This window comes from Xenopus tropicalis, chromosome 8 (genome assembly GCF_000004195.4).
Source record: "Xenopus tropicalis strain Nigerian chromosome 8, UCB_Xtro_10.0, whole genome shotgun sequence".
Classification (NCBI taxonomy): domain Eukaryota; kingdom Metazoa; phylum Chordata; class Amphibia; order Anura; family Pipidae; genus Xenopus; species Xenopus tropicalis.
In genome coordinates this window covers 40,024,590-40,044,894 of record NC_030684.2, presented here as the reverse complement: position 1 = coordinate 40,044,894, position 20,305 = coordinate 40,024,590, and the positions used below count along the sequence as shown (strand labels likewise).

The window sequence follows — 20,305 nt, the reverse complement described above, 5'->3', positions numbered from 1 at the left end:
AGAAGCCAAAAGACTATTGTCCATGAGGGTACAATTTTATTGTTAATGTTATTTTTTATTACTTATTTTTCTATTCAGATCTGCTCCTATTCATATATCTGTCTCTCATTCAAACCACTCTCTGGTTGCTAATTTGAACTGATGAAATTCAAAGCTGGAGAGTTGCTAAACAAAAAGTGAAATAATTTAAAAAACAGAAATAATAAACACCAATTGCAAATTGTCTTAGAATATTACATTCTACATTATACTAAAATATAACAACCCCTTTAGGTCTGAACCCTACAGCAATGGCCACAACTGGTGGGGATGTCAGAGCAGTCTCACTGGATCATCATCTAGGGATGGATTGTTGCTCCGGACTAACTGATCATAACAGCAGGGCGAATTAAACGTAGGTAATACTGAAACTATTGTTTCTAATGGAAAGCTGTCAGAGACTGAGGATGGTGGAAAGAAAATGTAAGACAATTCAAGAAATGGCTGCAGGAGTCTAAGGCTACAGAAGGCAGTAACGCAAGGGGTAACAACTAGCAAATGACAAGAATAGACAATTTAGCATCAGCAGGTGCTATGGAGAGACCCTTTAAGCAGTGGCAACTTAAGACCCATTTGCAGTTTGAGAAGTTGGTGGCCCAAAATTTGAGATTGGGCAACTCCTGTGGACCTGTTTGGCTTCTCCAGTCAACAGGAAACCCAGGAGAAGCCATTAGGTGCAACCACTGCACTTCTGCATAACAAGGATTCCTTCTAGAAGTGTGAGGGACAAAGCAGAAGTTCATTGCTATGCCAGGCAGCTGAAGTTCTCTTTTATACAAAAAAAAGAGGCAATGTTCTTATCTTTAGAGCTCATTGAAGTCATTTAAAATCACTTTGTTTTTTTGATAAAAGACAGGCGTTATTTCTTCTACCAAGGGAACCTTATATATCTGCATAGTATTGTAACCTTTGGATTTGGTTGTCATCTTCAACTGTCCAGAACTTTAGTCACATGACTGAGAAAGGAAAATGACTGATGTTCCTTTATTATACCACATAATCATATGCAAAATGGTATGATGTAAAAAAACAGAACTTTATTTTATATTGTAAAGAGAAAATGAAAACTACTATGTATACTTTCAAGTCAAATTGTATGAAGTTAGATGGAGGCATTGGCAGCAACATATGTTTAGCAGCAAGGTTAATTTGTTGAATCTCTGTACAAGAGGTGCCGCAAAATCTGCAGTATGGAAGTAGTGGTGGAGCTAAGCCATCAGTCTGGCCAGAGCTTGCTGATGCCACGGTTAAAGTATGCTACGTCTATGGCAGAATATTTCCTTAGGGTAAAAACATAACAGTGTTCATCGTCAGAGAGGTTTTTAAGATGACTCCTGGTCCATATTAAAGAGAAGGTAGCAGGTCTCAAGTCTCTCTGAACCCATTCTATGTTCAAATTGTGGTTGGAGGTCCATAGGGGTTAAACCATTCACAAAATGGTGGGAGATTTCATCATATAATGACTGTCCAACATCCCCTGTAAAAAGATGAAGGTTAAGGTAAGAAGTTATGATTATTGTTCGTATCTGTAGCTCTCTGTGTGCCATTGACTGTATAATCTACAGTGCTACCACCAATGTACTTTCATGGCAGCCCTGTGTTTCCCAAGTTACATATGGCCACCATGGATGGTGAAGTGCTCATTATACAGTACCTTTTTTTAAAAATTTCCCCTCTGCATTTAACTAATTGAAATATTAAGAGCTGAATGAGTATTTATTTTCCCTTTGGTTTATTTCTCCCATGCTTCTGTAAAGTTATTACTGGCTTAGCTTGCAGTTATTGTGACTACTGGCAGGCTTGCCACAAGATTCACACCACCTCCCACAGTTCCTCTATTGTATTCTTAATCCCATAATCCCATTACAGGTGGTGTGACTTTACAGTGAATGGAGTTCGTTGTGACATCATTGGGCACTTGGTCAGCTGAGCAAAGCTGAATAATTTGAGAGTACAATGTTCCTTTTAAAAAATAATTTCTTTTTCTAGACATGTTTTTTTCTGTTTTGTACAACATAAAGCGATACTGTAGCTTATATGTGCTAAGTCCCTATCTCAGCCCTAACAATAATGATGTCTCTTCAGACACAGCATCCCTATGTCAGACAAATGAGCCAGCAGACACAGTCCTCACCTGAAGGAGAAGATGTGAACATGGCATAGCTAGTTGTAGTGATTTAAGGACTGAAACTTTTTCCCTCCTGTTACTGTGGTTGATAAAGAAGCACCAGCACATTAGTACAGTTATCCATAGCAACTAATCAGCAGTTAGTTATCATTGTTAAAGGGATGGTTCACCTTTAAGTTAATTTTAATATGTTATTAAATGCCATATTCCTAGCAATTTATCATTTCTAGTTTTTTAATGATTTGCTTTCCTTTTCTATATCTTTCCAGCTTTCAAATGGGGGTCACTGAACCCCACAGCCAAAGAACTATTGCTCTGTGAGCTTAAAAATGTCTTATTATTGTTACTTTTTATTCAGGCCATCTCCTGTTCATATTCCAGTGAGTCTCTCATTCAACCCACTGCCTGGTTGCCATGGTAAACAAAATCCTAGCAACAGTATAGCTACTGAAGTACCAAACTAGGGAGCTACAGAATAAAAAACTAAATAACTGAAAAACCACAAAAAAATTAAAAATGAAAGTTAATTTAAATATAAATCACCATCATATTCTGCAGCACAATTTAATGAATGGGGCTTGACCGAACTATTACAAGTAAAAAAATGAAAATGAAAATCTGATTGGTTGCTTTGGGTAACTATACCACTACAAGTTAGCACCTATGTTAATAGATATTGATATTTAAATTCAAATTAATATTATAAAAGGGACCTTTCACCCTGAAAAATAATTGCAATTCCTATTTTATCATGGTAGTCAAGCAAAATATACTTTACTTACTATAAAAAATAATTTAAATTCCTCCATTCTTTTGGAATTTACAATGATGCAAGCTTTGCATCGCCCCGAAATCTCATGTGGGTCAGAAAGTTGGACCTGATGCAAATGCCCATACACAGTCTACACAATTATAGAAAGTGAGAAGGAAGGGGCATGTAAGAAGGGCAGTCATCTAGAAAGTGCAGATAGTGTTGAGTCAGAGGGGTAGGGACAGCTGAGATTTTTAAATGAGTTTATGGATGTTGTAATTAGGGGTTTAATTTGAAAGGGACTTTTATTACGCAGGTTTTTTTATGTTAGGGTGACAGGTCCCCTTTAAATCATTAATTATCATTAATCATCATTAAAGGAGAATGCAAGTCAAAATTTAAAAAGCATACTGCCCAACAGTCCTCCTATTGTTTAGTAAAAACACCACCCTTTTGGCTCACCTAATCAAATATTTACTCAGTCACACTTACTTCACATTTTCTAGAACAGGCAGCCATCTCTAAAAAGGTATTCTCCCTTCCTTTCCCTCCTTGCTTCATGCTGCACATGTGTTTCATTCCCCCCCCCCCCACCCCATCCCTTACCTATACACTGCTGGCGTATGGTCTTCAGTGTTGCTGACAGAGACTGGTTATCTTGGTCTCCATTATCATCCTGAAAAGTCTCATTGTCTGCCTCAACTTCCATTGCTGACCGAGCATGACTGACCACCATCTCCAGTGTATTTCCCTCAACCTCCTCGAAGTCATCTGGGTATTCTGACTCACCTTCATCATCAACAAGATCTGGGCAAGTACAAAATAAAGGTATCATGATTTCTGAGCAAAACCCCATTCTGAAATTTCCATATAGTCTAAATCACTGATCCCCAACCAGTGGCTCTAGACTAGAGCAACATGTTCCTTATCAACCTATTGGATGTTGCTCCCAATGGCCTCAAATCAGGTGGTTATTTTGTAATTCCTTCCAGTAGGCTGCCAGGCTATACAGGAGCTACCTCATAGCCCATCTTTGGAACCCCTTGAACTTGCATGCTTGTGTTGCTGTAACTTTTTTTTGACATTTGAATGTGACTCTAAAGATAAAATACAATGAATGATACAAACTAAAGATAAAAGTTTTTATCAAATTCAACAGAGCTCAATGTATATTGCAATACAAAGTATGGTACTAGCAGATCTATTTTGGCTGAGCACACGATGGGCCAAACATGCTAATGCAAGTGCTGATCCACACTCTTTGGCAACTGACAAAAAACTGATCTGGACATACAAATCTGAGGTGCACACTGAAAAATCAGTCTATGGCTAGGCAAACTCACAGGCATGGTGGTCAGGGGCGTTTGGGCCCCTCTTGCCGCCTGAGGCGGCTCCTGGATGCCGCCCCCCCGCTCCCCATCGCTTACCTCTCCAGCGCAGGAGCGGGTCCGGGGGCGGTCTGATCGCTAGTGCAGAGAGCGCAATTGCGCTCTCTGCACTAGAAGAGCCGAATTTCCGGTTTAAAAACCGGAAATTCGGCTCTTAAAGTTACCAGGAGCGGCTTTTTGCCGCCCCTTGTAACTGGGGCGCTTCTGCCGCCTGAGGCGAGTTTCTCAACTCGCCTCATGGCAGAAGTGCCCCTGATGGTGGTAACCAATTTGGTTGAAAACTGTTACATCATCAAATGATTATGTGGGTGTGCATTATTTACAGATTAGGATACTAACAAGTAAAATACAATAATAGACCATAAAAGCACATCGCTAAAAGGGCAAATTACTTTTCCTTAACTTCTTTCCCCAGTCCTTACTTAAATAACAGAGGTAATAAAAAAAAAACTACAAATCAGAACATATATACATAGCAGTAAATTTGACTACCTGCAGCTGCTTAGAGACCTGGAAAACTCTGCAAGGATGAAGAAGCAATAAAGAAAAAGAATTAAAAAGCTAGCCTTTTGGTTCAAAGAAGTGAAAACCTTGTAAACTGTATTTTCATAGTACAGGTATGGGATCCGTTATCCAGAATGCTCGGGACCAAGTGTATTCTGGATAAGGGGTCTTTCCGTAATTTGGAAAAGTCTGCTAAAAAAATCAATAAATCATTAATTAAACCCAATAGGATTGTTTTGCGTCCAATAAGGATTAATTGTATCTTAGTTGGGATCAATTACAATATACTATTTTATTATTACTGAGAAAAAGATAATCAATTTTAAAATTCTGAATTATTTGATTAAAATGGAGACGGAGACAGGCTTTCCGTAATTCTGAGCTTTCTGGATAATGGGTTTCCAGATAACAGATCCAATACCTGTACTATGAAAATACAGTTTACAAGGTTTTAGCTTCTTTGAACCAAAAGGCTAACTTTTTAATTCTTTTTCTCAATTGCTTCTACATCCTTGCAGCTTTTTCCAGGTCTAAGCAGCTGCAGGTAGTTAAATTTACTGCTATGTATAATATGTTCTGATGTGTAGATTTTTTATTACCTCTGTTATGTGAGTAATGACTGGGGAAAGAAGTTAGTCAGTAAGCATCACTCCTGCTCCATGAATCTTAATACAAACCTATTTCTTCCGGAATATCCTCATTCTCACATGGGGTACCATTCTCCCCTTCTAGGTTTTCCTCTACAGATGATACGCTCTCATTGTCATCAAAGTCCTCCGAGTATTCTGATTTATCTCCTGTACTTGATAGCTCTTCCTGATCCCATAGTTCACACTTGGTAACATCAGGCTTGTAAGGACCAGGTGGAGCAGATTTTGGTCGAAAGTTATCTTTTGCGGTATCATGGTGGCCCACTGATGTTTTGCTTCTGTTTTCTTGTGGTGATGTGTTCTCTTTTTTACTGGCAGTCTGTCTATAAAGCTGGGACTCATGTTTCTGTATAAAGAGTTTTAGTTGTTCCTGAACAAAGGATAGGTTCAAAATGCAGCTTGCACTGGGTCTAGACTCGGGGCACTTGTCCAAAATAGTTTTGACCAACTTATGTAAGTCTATAGAGTAACAGTCAGAAATAGGTGGATACTCCCCTTTTACAATTTTAAAGAAAAGACTTATTAAATTTGCGGCATTAAAAGCTGGCTGTAAAGCACACATCTCATAAAGAAGACAGCCAAGAGCCCAGATGTCTGATTTGGAACTGTAGGGAATATCCTGGCAAAGTTCTGGGCTCAGGTAATATGGCGTTCCCACGCATGTGCTTGCCATATCCATGGTACTACTCAGAACCTTGGAGATGCCAAAATCTCCAAGTCGAACCATTCCCTTTTTAGTGAGAAATACATTGGAAGTCTTGATATCTCTGTGGAGGATCTTCATGGAATGGATATACTGAACAGCCATCGTCAGCTGGATAAACCAGTCCATGATGGTGTCTTCAGGGAATAAGGCACCATTTCTTTGTTTAATGTGGTCATCTAATGTCCCACCATCACAGTAATCCTGAACAATGAATATGTGCTCATCCTCTTCATCACAGATGCATTCGTGACAAGCTACTACATGGGGATGCACAAGCTTGCCCAATATAGTTGCTTCTTGAAGAATGGACTCTTTGTTCCTCAGTCGTTTGGATTCATCAATCTTTATTTTTTTCACTGCATAATTTTTTTTGGTCTCTTTATTCCTCATAAGGAAGACTTCAGCTGTTGCCCCTCTTCCTATCTTCAGTATTTTTTCATACTTCTCCATGGTGGTTCCATAAGCTGCAGCACCAAACAGAAAATATCAATGAAAAAAAAACCTTTATAACAAAAATTGCACAATAACCTGAATATAACCTACATGTATTTGTCCTTAAATAGAATTCTCAAGAATTTAATGCTTCTGTCTATTGCATCTAAATCATACATTATGATATTGGAAATTTTTCTTAGGGAAAGCCACACAGAGCTGCTAGCCAGTTCCTAAAATATAGTGTAAGGGAGAAAGTACCTTAAAATACAATTAAACTTTACTAGTACCTTAGGCCAGTGTGTCCTTAGCTACAGTCGTAAAATAATGTTGAACTAGAAAATCTTGCATGCTATAACCAGTAATTATATACATTGTAGAATTCTCAGGACTGGGAGCGGAAAAACTGCTTTACGCTAATGTTACAATGGGAGACTTCCCAGTAGAGAGTATTTACTGGCTCAAACAGAGCCCAACTACTTGAAAAAGCAACGCCTAAAACATTTAGGGTTAATTTCCACAAGCATTTTTCATCAAATTTTTGTGGGACAGATTTTACCTGATCCTCCATGCAGCAGCACACAACACTATGTAACAGCACGAGATTTTGTAGGATCCTACAAAATCTGATCTCCATAGGCTGTAATGTAAAGTCGGATCAGATGAAGTTGGTGAAGTGTTTGGTTCCTGCCTCTACACATGACAGCCAGTGTATTCCAATGTGGAAAAAAAGACGCCCCGACTGGATACGACAATATTGCGTCAGACACGGATGTAGCATGTCCCAATTGCATCCGACAGTTGCACTGTGTCGGATGGAAAAAATTACAAGTAGTTTACGCATGCGATTTTTGTATCAGTCACATTATATCTTGACGCATGCGACTACACCCAATTTGTTGCATGCATTTTGTCAATCCCAACCGTCCACAAAAATACAGGCCCGAAAATGCTCGTGTAAATTTATTTATGACCAGTGACAAAGTGACAGGCTGAAGGCATTCATATGATTGCATACTTCCAAAGGATGGTTTTTCACCTATATCTGCATTGTGTCATTTGCCATCCGGTTAATGTGCCTGTGCACCCTTACTGTACAACACTGGTTAGTTTAAATTGATTGAGATTGTAGTGGTGTAGATGCATACTTTTATTTAGCCCTAGTCCTTTAAGTATGGCTTAATGACTGTTACAACCACCTTCCCATATATGCTGGACCTCAAAGAGGAGCCCATACTATAGGGATATCCCAGCAGGTGGTTTCAACCCAGGTGCCACAGTTTTGTGGACATATATTTCTCAGTGCACAATTTGCATGCATGGGATGTATGTCCTGTCAGACTAGATGTGCTCCTTAACTCAGTTTTCAGGCATAGCAAATTGCAGCTCACTCTAAGAACAACATGGTGCCCTTTGGTGGTCATGTAAACGTGAAAGCCAAACTTTCCATTTTAAACTGCATGTTTATTCCTTGCTACTGAATGAGAGATAACACACTCTCTTCAATAGTGAGGTTTATCCCTAACCAGCTCCCACCTGTCAAACACCTTTAACAGAGCAGTGGTGCAAACAAAAGTTACTGGACCCCAGGGCTGCTTTAATAAAGGGACACATACCCAGGGCCCATTGAAACAGGGGGGCCACTGTGTCTGTATTCACAAACTATAAACTTTTCCCCGTAAAGTCATTTACCTGTCTTGGTTCCTCACAAAGTCTGCAGTCAGAAGGCAGCACAGCAGTAGTTATTATAACAAGCACAGTACCAGGGAAAGACCAGCATTCACGAAACGTGATCTGTCTTCTCTTCCTGTTATCGTCCCCCTCAGCTCCTCCCCATCCCTGTTTGCATCTTTGCAATAAAAGACTGAGGAGGAGGCTGGCATTTCTCCTGCAATACTAGCAAGGAAGCTCTGCCCTGCCCTGCACACTTTCCCTAGTAGTCCTGAGTGATATTCCAAAGCCATGCACACAGTTATTCATGGGCCCATTTATAAACACTGAACAAATTTGCACATGAGCAGTAACCCAAAGCAACCAATCAGTAACTGTTGGTTTTGAGCCTGCTGCAGGTTGAACAACAAAAGCAAAGATTTGAGTGGTTGCCGTAGGTTACTGCCCAGGGGCTAATATGCACAGTGTTTAAAAATGAGCACTGTGTCAGACATCATTATCTTTTTGCAAATATTTTTTTCTGCTGCTGCTCAGCCCCCAGAAAGTGTGTTTATGTATGTGATAGTACTTAATAATGTCTAATAATAATGCTAAGTGCTTATTATTAACCTTTTATGATTTTATAACATTTTACAAATAATATTTAATCATTCATATCTATCCCTAACCAAGTGGTGCTTACAAAGGACTTCTGCAAATGCACAAGTATTAGGGACAGTTATCTAAGGCACATGTATCAAATACAAGGCCTGCAGGCCGAATATGGCCCTTCTGGATCTTTTATGTGGCCCCTTGTGACTGACTGTGCAGAACCAATCACCTGACTGCACTGTGCCTGACCGTACAGTATGTTAATATAAAATTTGGCTGGCGACTTAGTCTGTGTTTTAGATTTTGGCCCCCTTATGTGATTGAGTTTGACACCCCTGATCTAAGGGCAAGTTAACCTACTACTAGTTTGTAACTGGACTGGGAGGAAAAGCAATCAATCCATGGTTAAACACAAAGATTCCTGTCAGCAGTGGTAACTGTTCCACCAATCACTACCATTTACATGGGCTTAAGGATAATGCCCCCCCCAAAAAAGCCTTTTCACCAGCAATAAAGGGAAAGGCCTACACATTGTGCAACTTTGGAAAAATTAACCAATGCATAGGCCTTTCCACCGGTGATTCCCTTTATTGCAAGTGGAAAGGCTTTTTGGAGAGATTAGTTGCCCACGGTAGTAGAGATTTATCGTGGGCAACTAATCTTCCCACGGGGCATCAGCCTTAAGCCCAGGTAAATGGTAGGACTCAGTGATTGGTGGAACAGTTACCACTGCTGACAGGAATCTTTATGTTTTCCCATGGATTGATTGCTTTTCCTCCCAGTCCAGTTACAAACTAGTAGTAGGTTAACTTGCCTGAAATAACTGTCCCTAATACTTGTGCATTTGCAGAAGTATTTTGTAAGCACCACTTGGTTAGGGATAAATATGAGTGATTAAATATTATTATTTGTGACATGTTGTAAAATTATAAAAGTATAATAATAATAGATGATTGGCCTCTGTTATAAATCAAAACTATAATGGCTATTTTGAAATGGGGTTTCTATTCATGTTTATATAAAATCCCATTTGTCAGATTCTTATTAAGACTTGATGACTTATTTACTAATTTGCCATACTAGATTGCAAAAATGACACAACTTTGTCAAACTGTCAACTCCCCCATATTTCTTTGGGAGTAACCTGTTTGTCGCCCCTCCCTGGGAGGGGGGTCTCCAATCACCCTACATCATTCTCCTGATTTTTGAAAGATTCTCCTCAGATTCTTTTAAGCATTCAGCAACGTCATAGATAGGCATGTGTGTGCACATGTACTTTCATTTGTTTCAGGGTAGCATTTGTGCATGTGGGTGAGTTTCTTCCAGTAGCAGGTATGTGAATGTGGTGTCACGACTGGCTATCAATGGAAACTTTTGGCGACTGGCAGTGCGCACCACAAGATTCCCCCTAAATTACAATACACCCAGGTTGACAGCTCTGCGTTGTGTCAGTTACTTTACCATATATAGAGTACCATCTGGGTGTAGGCTGTAGTTTCTTACTAGATAACATGCCTTTCTGGAACATGTTCACCCTGGGCCCCTGGGATGGTCGGAGAAGGCATTGGAGGCAGGCCGGTGCAATGTTTGTAGATTGTAAGCTCTTTTGGGCAGGGCCCTCTTCACCTCTTGTATCAGTTATTGATTGCTTTATATGTTACTCTGTATGTCCATGTATGTAACCCACTTATTGTACAGCGCTGCGGAATATGTTGGCGCTTTATAAATAAATGTTAATGTAATGTAATGTAATGTGAGGGGGGCCCACAAATATGAACTTTGCCCGGGACCCCCACAGGCCTTAATGCGGCCCTGCTGTGCCCCACAGCAAAATCATTTTAGGGCCACATAAACTTTCTAAGACATTTTTCATAAACATATACTAACACTGCTTCATGGTGTCCCTGTACCATCCTTCAGCAGCCAGGATATGTTTCTCTAAATTAATACCATACAGAGTTCTGAAGTGACCTAGGCCAAGGTGCTCAAGGCAGTTAAGCAATGGGGCAACAGTGGTGGCCGGGTTCAAAAGACCCAGATTCCACCAGAGAGAAAGTAACAATACTTCACTATGCCATAGTAATCAGGGGGCTGTCTAGCCTGTGCCCTCCACCTACTAAACTCTATCTGTAACCACAGTACAGCTGCAGGCCTGCCCTTTACGTTATAAATAATGGAACCTATGCATGTTATTATATCACTGGCTTCACCACCATTCTATTATGCACTAGAACAGATGGGTTTATAGATGATGTTGAGGAATAACTGCGCACCTTGGGCCTGTCCCTAACACTGAGTGACGCTGCACGGCTACGTATCACAGACTGTATATTACACACTGTAAGGCAGCGCTCATTGGCGGCTGATGACGTAAACATCTTACAGAGATCTGCGCCGAGAACGATACAGCCTTAAAGTAAATGCACATTATACACATAAGCAGCGTAATGTTTCCTAATTATGTTCTCTATTGATGGCATTGCGCCAAAAGTCAGAGTCGCCAATACAGACAAGCGCACCCACCATATCCCACTCAGTACCTGCTACCGGGTCTCCGTGGCCAGCTATTCAGTGTCGCTGCTGGGTGCATAGGGCCCTTGCTCGCTACACACTCCCCTTAGCAAGAAGCATACTGTCCGTGCCCGCCGCCTCCAACTGCTGCTCAGTTACTCTCAGATCGGGTTACAGCGGGCGTCCCCGGCCTGTGTTTATCTCCAGGGAAACGAAGCGCCATAAGCGCCGAGCGGCTGCGCCACAAAGCGGCCTCTTTGCACTGGGAAGTGTCAGACTTAATTACTGTCTGCTCACCAACTGTCCTCAGACTAGTTTTATACTTCCAAATGAATAATTTAAACTTATACACAATGTGGTATTTTATTGCACATATAACAGAGAATACAGCCTTAGCTTTTGTATCTAGTGGGCATAATAAGACTTCAGAGACAAGTCTGGGTATTCTTCATATACCCTATCAATATGCTGAAGTTGAAAAGAGTAGTGTGTAATTTACAGGTATATTAAAATGACAGCTGTGTCAGCCCACAAATTCTTGCAGTACAAACCAGGCTGGTGTTCCTCTTCTATAAAAAATAAATAATCCTGTGGTACCTTCTGCAGCATTCACAGTCACCATTTCTGTGTTTCTGTAAAACGTATCCCAGGCCTTTGCATGCGTTTTTTTAAAGAGGAGTGTTGGACCAAAGTTGGAAGACATTATCTTCACCGAAGGGTTGACTAACTAATTGGCCCTACAAGTGATTGTGAATTTTGCAGTCAGGCTAACAAAGGGTGACTAAAGGTGGCCATACATGGTAAGATCCACTCGCTTGGCGAGGTCACCAAGCGAGTGGATCTTCTTCTGATATCCCCACCTACTCTACTCACATACAGACCCATACTGACCTATCCATTCACTCACATACAGACCCATACTGACCTATCTATCCACTAACATACAGACCCATACTGACCTATCTATACACTCACATACAGACCCATACTGACCTATCTATCCACTCACATACAGACCCATACTGACCTATCTATACACTCACATACAGACCCATACTGACCTATCTATCCACTCACATAAAGACCCATACTGACCTATCTATCCACTCACATACAGACCCATACTGACCTATCCATACACTCACATACAGACCCATACTGACCTATCTATCCACTCACATACAGACCCATACTGACCTATCTATCCACTCACATACAGACCCATACTGACCTATCCATACACTCACATACAGACCCATACTGACCTATCTATCCACTCACATACAGACCCATACTGACCTATCTATCCACTCACATAAAGACCCATACTGACCTATCTATCCACTCACATACAGACCCATACTGACCTATCCATACACTCACATACAGACCCATACTGACCTATCTATCCACTCACATAAAGACCCATACTGACCTATCTATCCACTCACATACAGACCCATACTGACCTATCCATACACTCACATACAGACCCATACTGACCTATCTATCCACTCACATACAGACCCATACTGACCTATCTATACACTCCCATACAGACCCATACTGACCTATCTATACACTCACATACAGACCCATACTGACCTATCTATACACTCACATACAGACCCATACTGACCTATCTATACACTCACATACAGACCCATACTGACCTATCTATACACCCACACACAGACCCATACTGACCTATCTATACACTCACATACAGACCCATACTGACCTATCTATATACTCACATACAGACCCATACTGACCTATCTATACACTCACATACATAAACCCATACTGACCTATCTATACACTCACACACAGACCCATACTGACCTATCTATACACTCACATACAGACCCATACTGACCTATCTATACACTCACATACAGACCCATACTGACCTATCTATACACTCACATACAGACCCATACTGACCTACCTATACACCCACACACAGACCCATACTGACCCATCTATACACTCACATACAGACCCACACTGACCTATCTATACACTCACACACAGACCCATACTGACCTATCAATACACTCACATACAGACCCATACTGACCTATCTATACACTCACATACAGACCCATACTGACCTATCAATACACTCACATACAGACCCATACTGACCTATCTATACACTCACATACAGACCCATACTGACCTATCTATACACTCACACACAGACCCATACTGACCTATCTATACACTCACATACAGACCCATACTGACCTATCTATACACTCACATACAGACCCACACTGACCTATCTATACACTCACATACAGACCCACACTGACCTATCTATCCACTCACATACAGACCCACACTGACCTATCTATACACTCAAACACAGACCCATACTGACCTATCTATACACTCACATACAGACCCACACTGACCTATCTATCCACTCACACACAGACCCATACTGACCTATCTATACACTCACATACAGACCCATACTGACCTATCTATCCACTCACATACAGACCCATACTGACCTATCTATCCACTCACATACATAAACCCATACTGACCTATCTATCCACTCACATACAGACCTATACTGACCTATCTATACACTCACATACATAAACTATATATATCAGTGCTGGCCGCACTCCCAAGGGGGGCCTGCACATTTAGGACCACTTTAGGGCCACTTTAATAATAGAGCAAATCCCAACTTTTAAAAAAAATTAAAACAGCCTTCCACAAAATGATCATCAATTCACCCCCACTTACTAAACCAAGCAAATAATAGCAGCCACACAGCAAGAAAAAGAAATGATAGAGTGGGAGAAACGGAGGACCGGGCTATATATAAGACATGCATGCACATGTGGTTTGTTGCAGAGAGAGAGAAAATGACTTGGTACATCACACGTATGGCCACCTTAAGTGATGCAGTTATAATGCTCACCCACAGCATTACTTTGGCCCCAGGGCCAAACGATCGGATTATTTTTTTTTTAACTTCAAGCTCCCCGATATCGCCCACCCGTAGGTGGGGATATCGGGGGAAGATCCGCTCACTTGGCGATTTCGCCAAGCGAGCGGATCTTACCGTGTATGGGGACCTTTAGATTAGAGTTGCCACCTTTTCTGGCCTAACTCATTTCTTTTTCCCTGCTAAAAACATCAGCATGAAGTTCTACCCGCAGGGCAGGCACAATAAAGCATAGGTGGCCACCCCAAGAGTGATCCACCCTGCATGCTGTATTTGAGCTGGCTGTGCCAAAATATTTTTAGCATTTCAATTATGTTATTAATAGAAACAATCTAATCCTGTCCAAGTTTGTTTGGCAGAATGGGAAGTTAAAATGGGTGGTTAACCTTTAGGTTACCTTTTAGTATGTTATAGAGATGTCAATTCTAAGCAACTTTTCATTTAGTCTTCATTATTTTTTTCATAGTTTTTGAATTATTTGACTTCTTATTTTAACTATTTGCAGTTTTCAAATGGGGGCACTGACTCCTGAGCCAATAAACTATTGCTCTGTGAGGCTACAGTTTATTCTTTATTGTTACTTCATATTACTTATTTTTGAGGTCCTCCCCTATTCATATACCAGTCTTTCATTCAAACCACTCCCTGGTTGCTAAGGCAATTTGGATCCTAGTATAGCTGCTGAAACTCCAAGCTCCCAGAAATCTCTCATAAAATGTGTATATTTTGGTTAACACAGTCGAGTTTTATATGAGTATGATTTTTGTAATGATTTTATTCAGGATGCAGGATTTACAGTGACTGCTTTATGCTAACAAACATTTAATGAGAAAGCTCCTGACATTTTTAATGCGAAAGGGGATGCTGTAAGTCACTATTTATTAGGTTGTTGGGGGCTGTTTAAATCTGAGTCCAGGCCTGGGTGACATTGTTGAAGTGCAGTAATTAATTTTGCTAATTATTTACAAATATGTATTTGAATAAATCCACAGAGAGACCAGGAACTCTGGTGGACATATTAAATAAATGAACCCTATTATTGCTGCTGCCACCAATAATACAGGAATTGCAAGTTATTCTTTCTACAGTTGAATGACAAACAATAGTCTGATTGATTAATCACTGTGTTGTGATGACCTGTAGCTTAGATGTATGTTATCTAATATTATTTATAAACTGTGGGCTCACACATGATCTAAGAATAGTTATAGCACCCATAGGTCTCTGATCTGCTGTCACAGCTCATTGCAAAGGCTGAAAGGTTTATTGGCAGTTAGAATTCAAACTTTAGATAAAATGCATATACAGCCAGGAGGGATTTTACATATGAGCAAGACTTGTTTGACCACTGACCAGTTGGGTTTTTGGGAGCATTATACCCAGACTGTGTCACCTAGACAGTTACCCTGAGGTAATTAATACAGGCTTTTAGTGCATAAAGTATGTAAGACACCATATAAGAAAATGTATGCACTATACTGTATGTACACCATGGATCACTTTGTGGATTATGTTAACATGCATGGTTCTGAGATGAAAGATTGTAGGAATGCATATGTACTGCTATTTTTCACTCCACTGCTTTTTGCCATTCATTTTACTTTCATTCATTCATCTGTCACAGCACACACAGTTCCTAGATTCAATTACATATAGGGCTCTATCTACAAGGAGCTATTCCCCCCTGGTTTCTTTCGTAACACCAAAAATGTCCTGATAAAATTGACCATAGCGTGTGTGTCTGTGATAGAGACCTTAGATTGAGGCTCACCAAAAAGGGGAATCATGTATAATCCCTGAAAAGCTGTGTAATAAGTTGGTGCTATATAAGTAAATAATTGGCTCTGTGCTGTCTTTATTTAGATAATATATATCACTGTAATAAAAAAAGACTCTGACATACTATACGTTAAGAAACAGATTGCTACAAGGGGAAAGGCTAACTGAAATCATAACAGAAATGGTATAAAACTGTTAATTGATTATATTTAGAAATGTTATTATTTCCATGAGGTGAAATGTATACTAGATTTTTGTTTTAATGGCAGTTCCCTATAAGAGACACAAGAGGGAGGAGGTCTCTGATCCATAAAGTTTTGAATTAGTGATTTGCCAGGCAAAAAAGATCTTGTCAAATCTTTTTCCGAAACTGCTGCAAAAATTTGGCAAGACAAAAATGTTGCCAAGACAAAAAAGCCACCAGAAAAAAAAATGTCCATTGACTTTTAATTCATTTGGAGCCATAAAAAAATGGCCATTGACTTTAATGCATTTGGAGTAAGAAAAAGAATCACTCGTAAAAATTTGTTGCGTGTAAAAAGACTGTTATTGACTTCAATACATTTTGTGACTCGCCTTTCACAAATTTTTCAGCAGTTGTACAGATTTGCTCATGACTCTCTGAAGCTGAAGTTGTTTGTTCCAGTTGTGATGTCATGCATCTAAGCATTGTGATGTCACACAGGCCTTACACTCTAAGTGCAGATAACACAGACAGGCTAGTCAGTCTTGATTCTACTAAGCTCAGACTCAGACATCTTTTTTTGTTGTCTTTTACAGACAACAGAAGGTACGATATAAATTATATATATATAATAGAAGGCTAGTTCAAATGCATTTAAAATATATTAGTTAGCTTTTTTAGAATAGTATTTATAATAAAGCTGCATTATGTTTTATAACGTACAGGGTCTGCTTTTAAGACAAACTCTACATTTATAGGCTTTCTCATTCTGCATAAGTTGTTTATTGGAGTTTAGAAATTAAACATGAACATATTTGCATGAATAGTAGGACATTATCCATAATATCTTACTGGGTGGGAGTTTTCTCGATTTTCCCACCCTGAGCCCAATGTGGTTTTCTATATCTGACTATTGTGATGTTATAAACACCATAGACTATATGTAAAGCTAACATAGATTGGCAAGCCAGTCCTGAAGCTGCTCAGCTCAGACATCCTTTTTACACTCTTTTTCAAGGTAAAACTGTTTTCTTTTTTGTTCTACAGAGGATAATTTATAAAAGCTGATTATAGACAGCGTTGTAGTACAGAGGAGACAAATTCGTTTAAAGGAACAGTAACACTAAAAAATGAAAGAGCTTTAAAGTAATAAAAATATAATGCACTGTTGCCCTGCACTGGTAAAACTGGTGTGTTTGCTACAGTAACACTACTATAATTTATATAATAAGCTGCTGTGTAGCCACAGGGACAGCCATTCCAGCTGGAAAAAAGGAGAAAAGGCACAGGTTACATAGCAGATAACAGATAAGCTCTGTGGAATACAATAGTGTTTTATCTGTTATCTGCTATGTGCCTGTGCCTTTTCTCCTTTGAATGGCTGCCTCCATGGCTACATAGCAGCTTATTTATATAAATTATAGTAGCCTTTCTGAAGTAAACACACAACTTTTACCAGTGCAGGGCAGCAGCACATTATACTTTAGTTACTTTTATACACTTTCATTTTTTGGTGTTACTATTCTTTTAAAAACCTGTCTTTCTATTTATTTAGATATAATTCCTTGCCAAATACTACATTGTATATATCCCTGCTGGTTGAGAGCTAAAGGTGGTTAGCTTGAATTCTATTTTCATTAATTAAATTATTGCAATGTCACAATAGCTTGTGGCTTATACGCAAGGTTGATAAAGAAGTCAACCTTTCCATATCACAGGACAGCAGGAATTAAAATAAGAAAATGAATGATCTATAGTATATGTATATTACAGTGTATAGCTACCCTTGGCCTTTCCAGTTTATAACAATAATTTATTGTGTTTTTTGTTTCAGAATGATACTAAGATTGATTTTTCAACTTTTTATTATCTTCATATATATTTTTTTATGGATAACATTCCAACATACAACTGCTTTAGAAAGCAAAGAAAGCACTGATGAGCAGGACTGCCCTGCTATCTTAATGTTTGAACAAGCTGCATTTTTGCAGGGTGCGAAAGTTGAGTTGCCTTGTCACTGCAAGCCTGATAATATCAAATCAGTAATATGGTTTTACAAAAGGCATCTTAGCAGCAAGGAAATCATGTTAATAAAAAATTTCAAGAATAAGTTGGCAGTGGATACTTCAAGCACTGTGAAGGAAATTGATTTATTAACAAGATTTCATGTTGTCAACTTCGACCTTTTGATCGTCCCTTCCCATTCTGACGATTCTGGAATTTATATTTGTGGCTCAAAGACAGGCGAATTCTTTTATGCTTATGAACTTGATATCCAGAGCACCACGGATGCACGATTGATATTCGGTGACAAGGAAGAAAATCCCCTTCCAGAATATAATACAAATGAATTTCTAGCCTACACTAGTTTTAGAGAGTGGTCCCCATGTGATCGATGTGGAGTTAGAGGAGAGCAAAGGAAATTTGGCCTGTGCTATGTCAGTAGCCAATATATTAATCCACGTTACCAAATCAAAGGTGACGATGTTTCATGTGGCTCAGATGCTGTCCCTAAAAGATTCAAGCCACTGATTGCCAATCGGACAGCGGAGATATTTATCAGGAGCTGTAAAGTCCCCTGTTACAGTAATGAAACACTGGGGGGTAAAGTTTCCAATGTTGTGAACGATTTGGCAACGTATTTGCAAGGCAAATTTAGTTTTCTTCCCAGACGCAAATTGCCCACCCAAAATCATATTTATGCTTTGGGTGACAGAGTGACACTTACTTGCCCAGGATCAAAGCCAGAGCATGCAGTAGCCTGGGACAAAGATAATGAGAGACTGTATCGCTCTGAATACTTGATTGGAACACGCAAGTACATGAACCGTTTCATTGACCATGGAAACAATTTGAACATTAAATTTATAGAATTCACTGACAAAGGACTGTTCACTTGCTGGCTTAATGGAAAGCCAGTAGCTTCTTTCAAGCTGGATGTGACCAAACAACCGCCTCGGCGGCGCGACCTCAGAGACGCAGAGACTCTTTTTGCTACAAGGATCATTGGTTTTGGTTTTATATTTTTTATAGTACTATTTGTTCTCATCCATATAATCAAGTGTTGGTGCTACCACTGCAGATGCTGTCCACCTAAATTAGATCCACAAAGCGAAGTTTAAAGACAATGGCATCTCAAGTACTGAAAAAATATGTGACTTTATCACTTTCTGGGATTGGAGCAGGTGCAATTACTGTGGAGTTAGAGGAGAGGAGGAAGGTTGGAACTGTGCTATGCACATAGCTTGCACCCGAATGGCTCCTGTTACCTCAGAAAATGTGAATCAAAACTCATACCTGAAGGCTATGTGATTGTTCTGGAGTTGCAGTTTAGCAACGTCATAATGCCTGCCTATTATGATATATTTTGAGGGCAGAAGTTATAATGAATATTTATTAATAAAATCACATTACACACAAGAGAATCTTTGTGTCTCTCTTTATATTTTAGGAATTATCATCAGTAGGGTAGAGCCACAGTTACGACTTTCTCGAATTGTCGGGACTTTTTCGTAGCCGTTACGACTTTCGCGAATTGTCACGACTTTTTCATATTGAGCGACGCGACGGCGACGAAAAATTCGTGTCAATTCGCGGAAAAATTGTGACGGTGCCAAAAAAGTCGCGACGGCGACGAAAAAAAACGCGAAATACCAATCATTACAAAAAAAACGCATTCGGACGCTTTCGGTCCGTTTGTGGATTAGTAAATCAGCCCAATAGTTTTCCCAGAAAGCACAGAGCATTTGGATATATAATCTAACTCAGTGGCTACGGTACACAGACAATCTTATTATTATTTAGAAAGTTCTGTGGAATCGTTACAAGAGTGTCTTAACAATAACAAATGAACTTACACACGCAGTAAAATTCAGGTTGATTTTCTAGATATAGCCATCATTAAGGGCTGTGACACATGGGGAGATTAGTCGCCCCGCGACAAATCTCCCTTGTCGCGGCGACTAATCTCCCCGAAAATGCCATCCCACCGGCGAAA

General features: G+C 39.7%; 2 protein-coding genes across 6 annotated transcripts; one reads left to right on the top strand and one right to left on the bottom strand.

Annotated features, from left to right (window-relative positions):
- Nucleotides 1–1,054: 1,054 nt before the first annotated feature.
- On the bottom strand, nt 1,055–11,611 carry LOC100486333 (serine/threonine-protein kinase Nek6). 5 transcript variants are annotated; one of them, XM_002936791.5, is made up of 5 exons: nt 11,401–11,611; nt 7,158–7,404; nt 5,488–6,630; nt 3,525–3,725; nt 1,055–1,516 (listed from the first exon to the last, which is right to left on the bottom strand). In XM_002936791.5, the coding sequence occupies exons 3-5, from the start codon at nt 6,614–6,616 to the stop codon at nt 1,362–1,364; spliced, it is 1,485 nt and encodes a 494-aa protein (XP_002936837.2). In that variant the 5' UTR covers nt 6,617–6,630; nt 7,158–7,404; nt 11,401–11,611; the 3' UTR covers nt 1,055–1,361. The 5 variants fall into 5 exon arrangements, with proteins under 5 accessions (XP_002936837.2, XP_004916851.1, XP_031747476.1 ...); XM_004916794.4 differs by lacking the exon at nt 11,401–11,611 and adding an exon at nt 8,291–8,638; XM_031891616.1 differs by lacking the exon at nt 7,158–7,404 and having other exon boundaries at nt 11,384–11,611.
- A 6,781-nt stretch (nt 11,612–18,392) lies between these two features.
- LOC100486187 (Ig-like V-type domain-containing protein FAM187A) lies at nt 18,393–19,430 on the top strand. Its single transcript, XM_002936790.3, has one exon. The coding sequence runs from the start codon at nt 18,393–18,395 to the stop codon at nt 19,428–19,430; it is 1,038 nt and encodes a 345-aa protein (XP_002936836.2).
- Nucleotides 19,431–20,305: the final 875 nt, after the last annotated feature.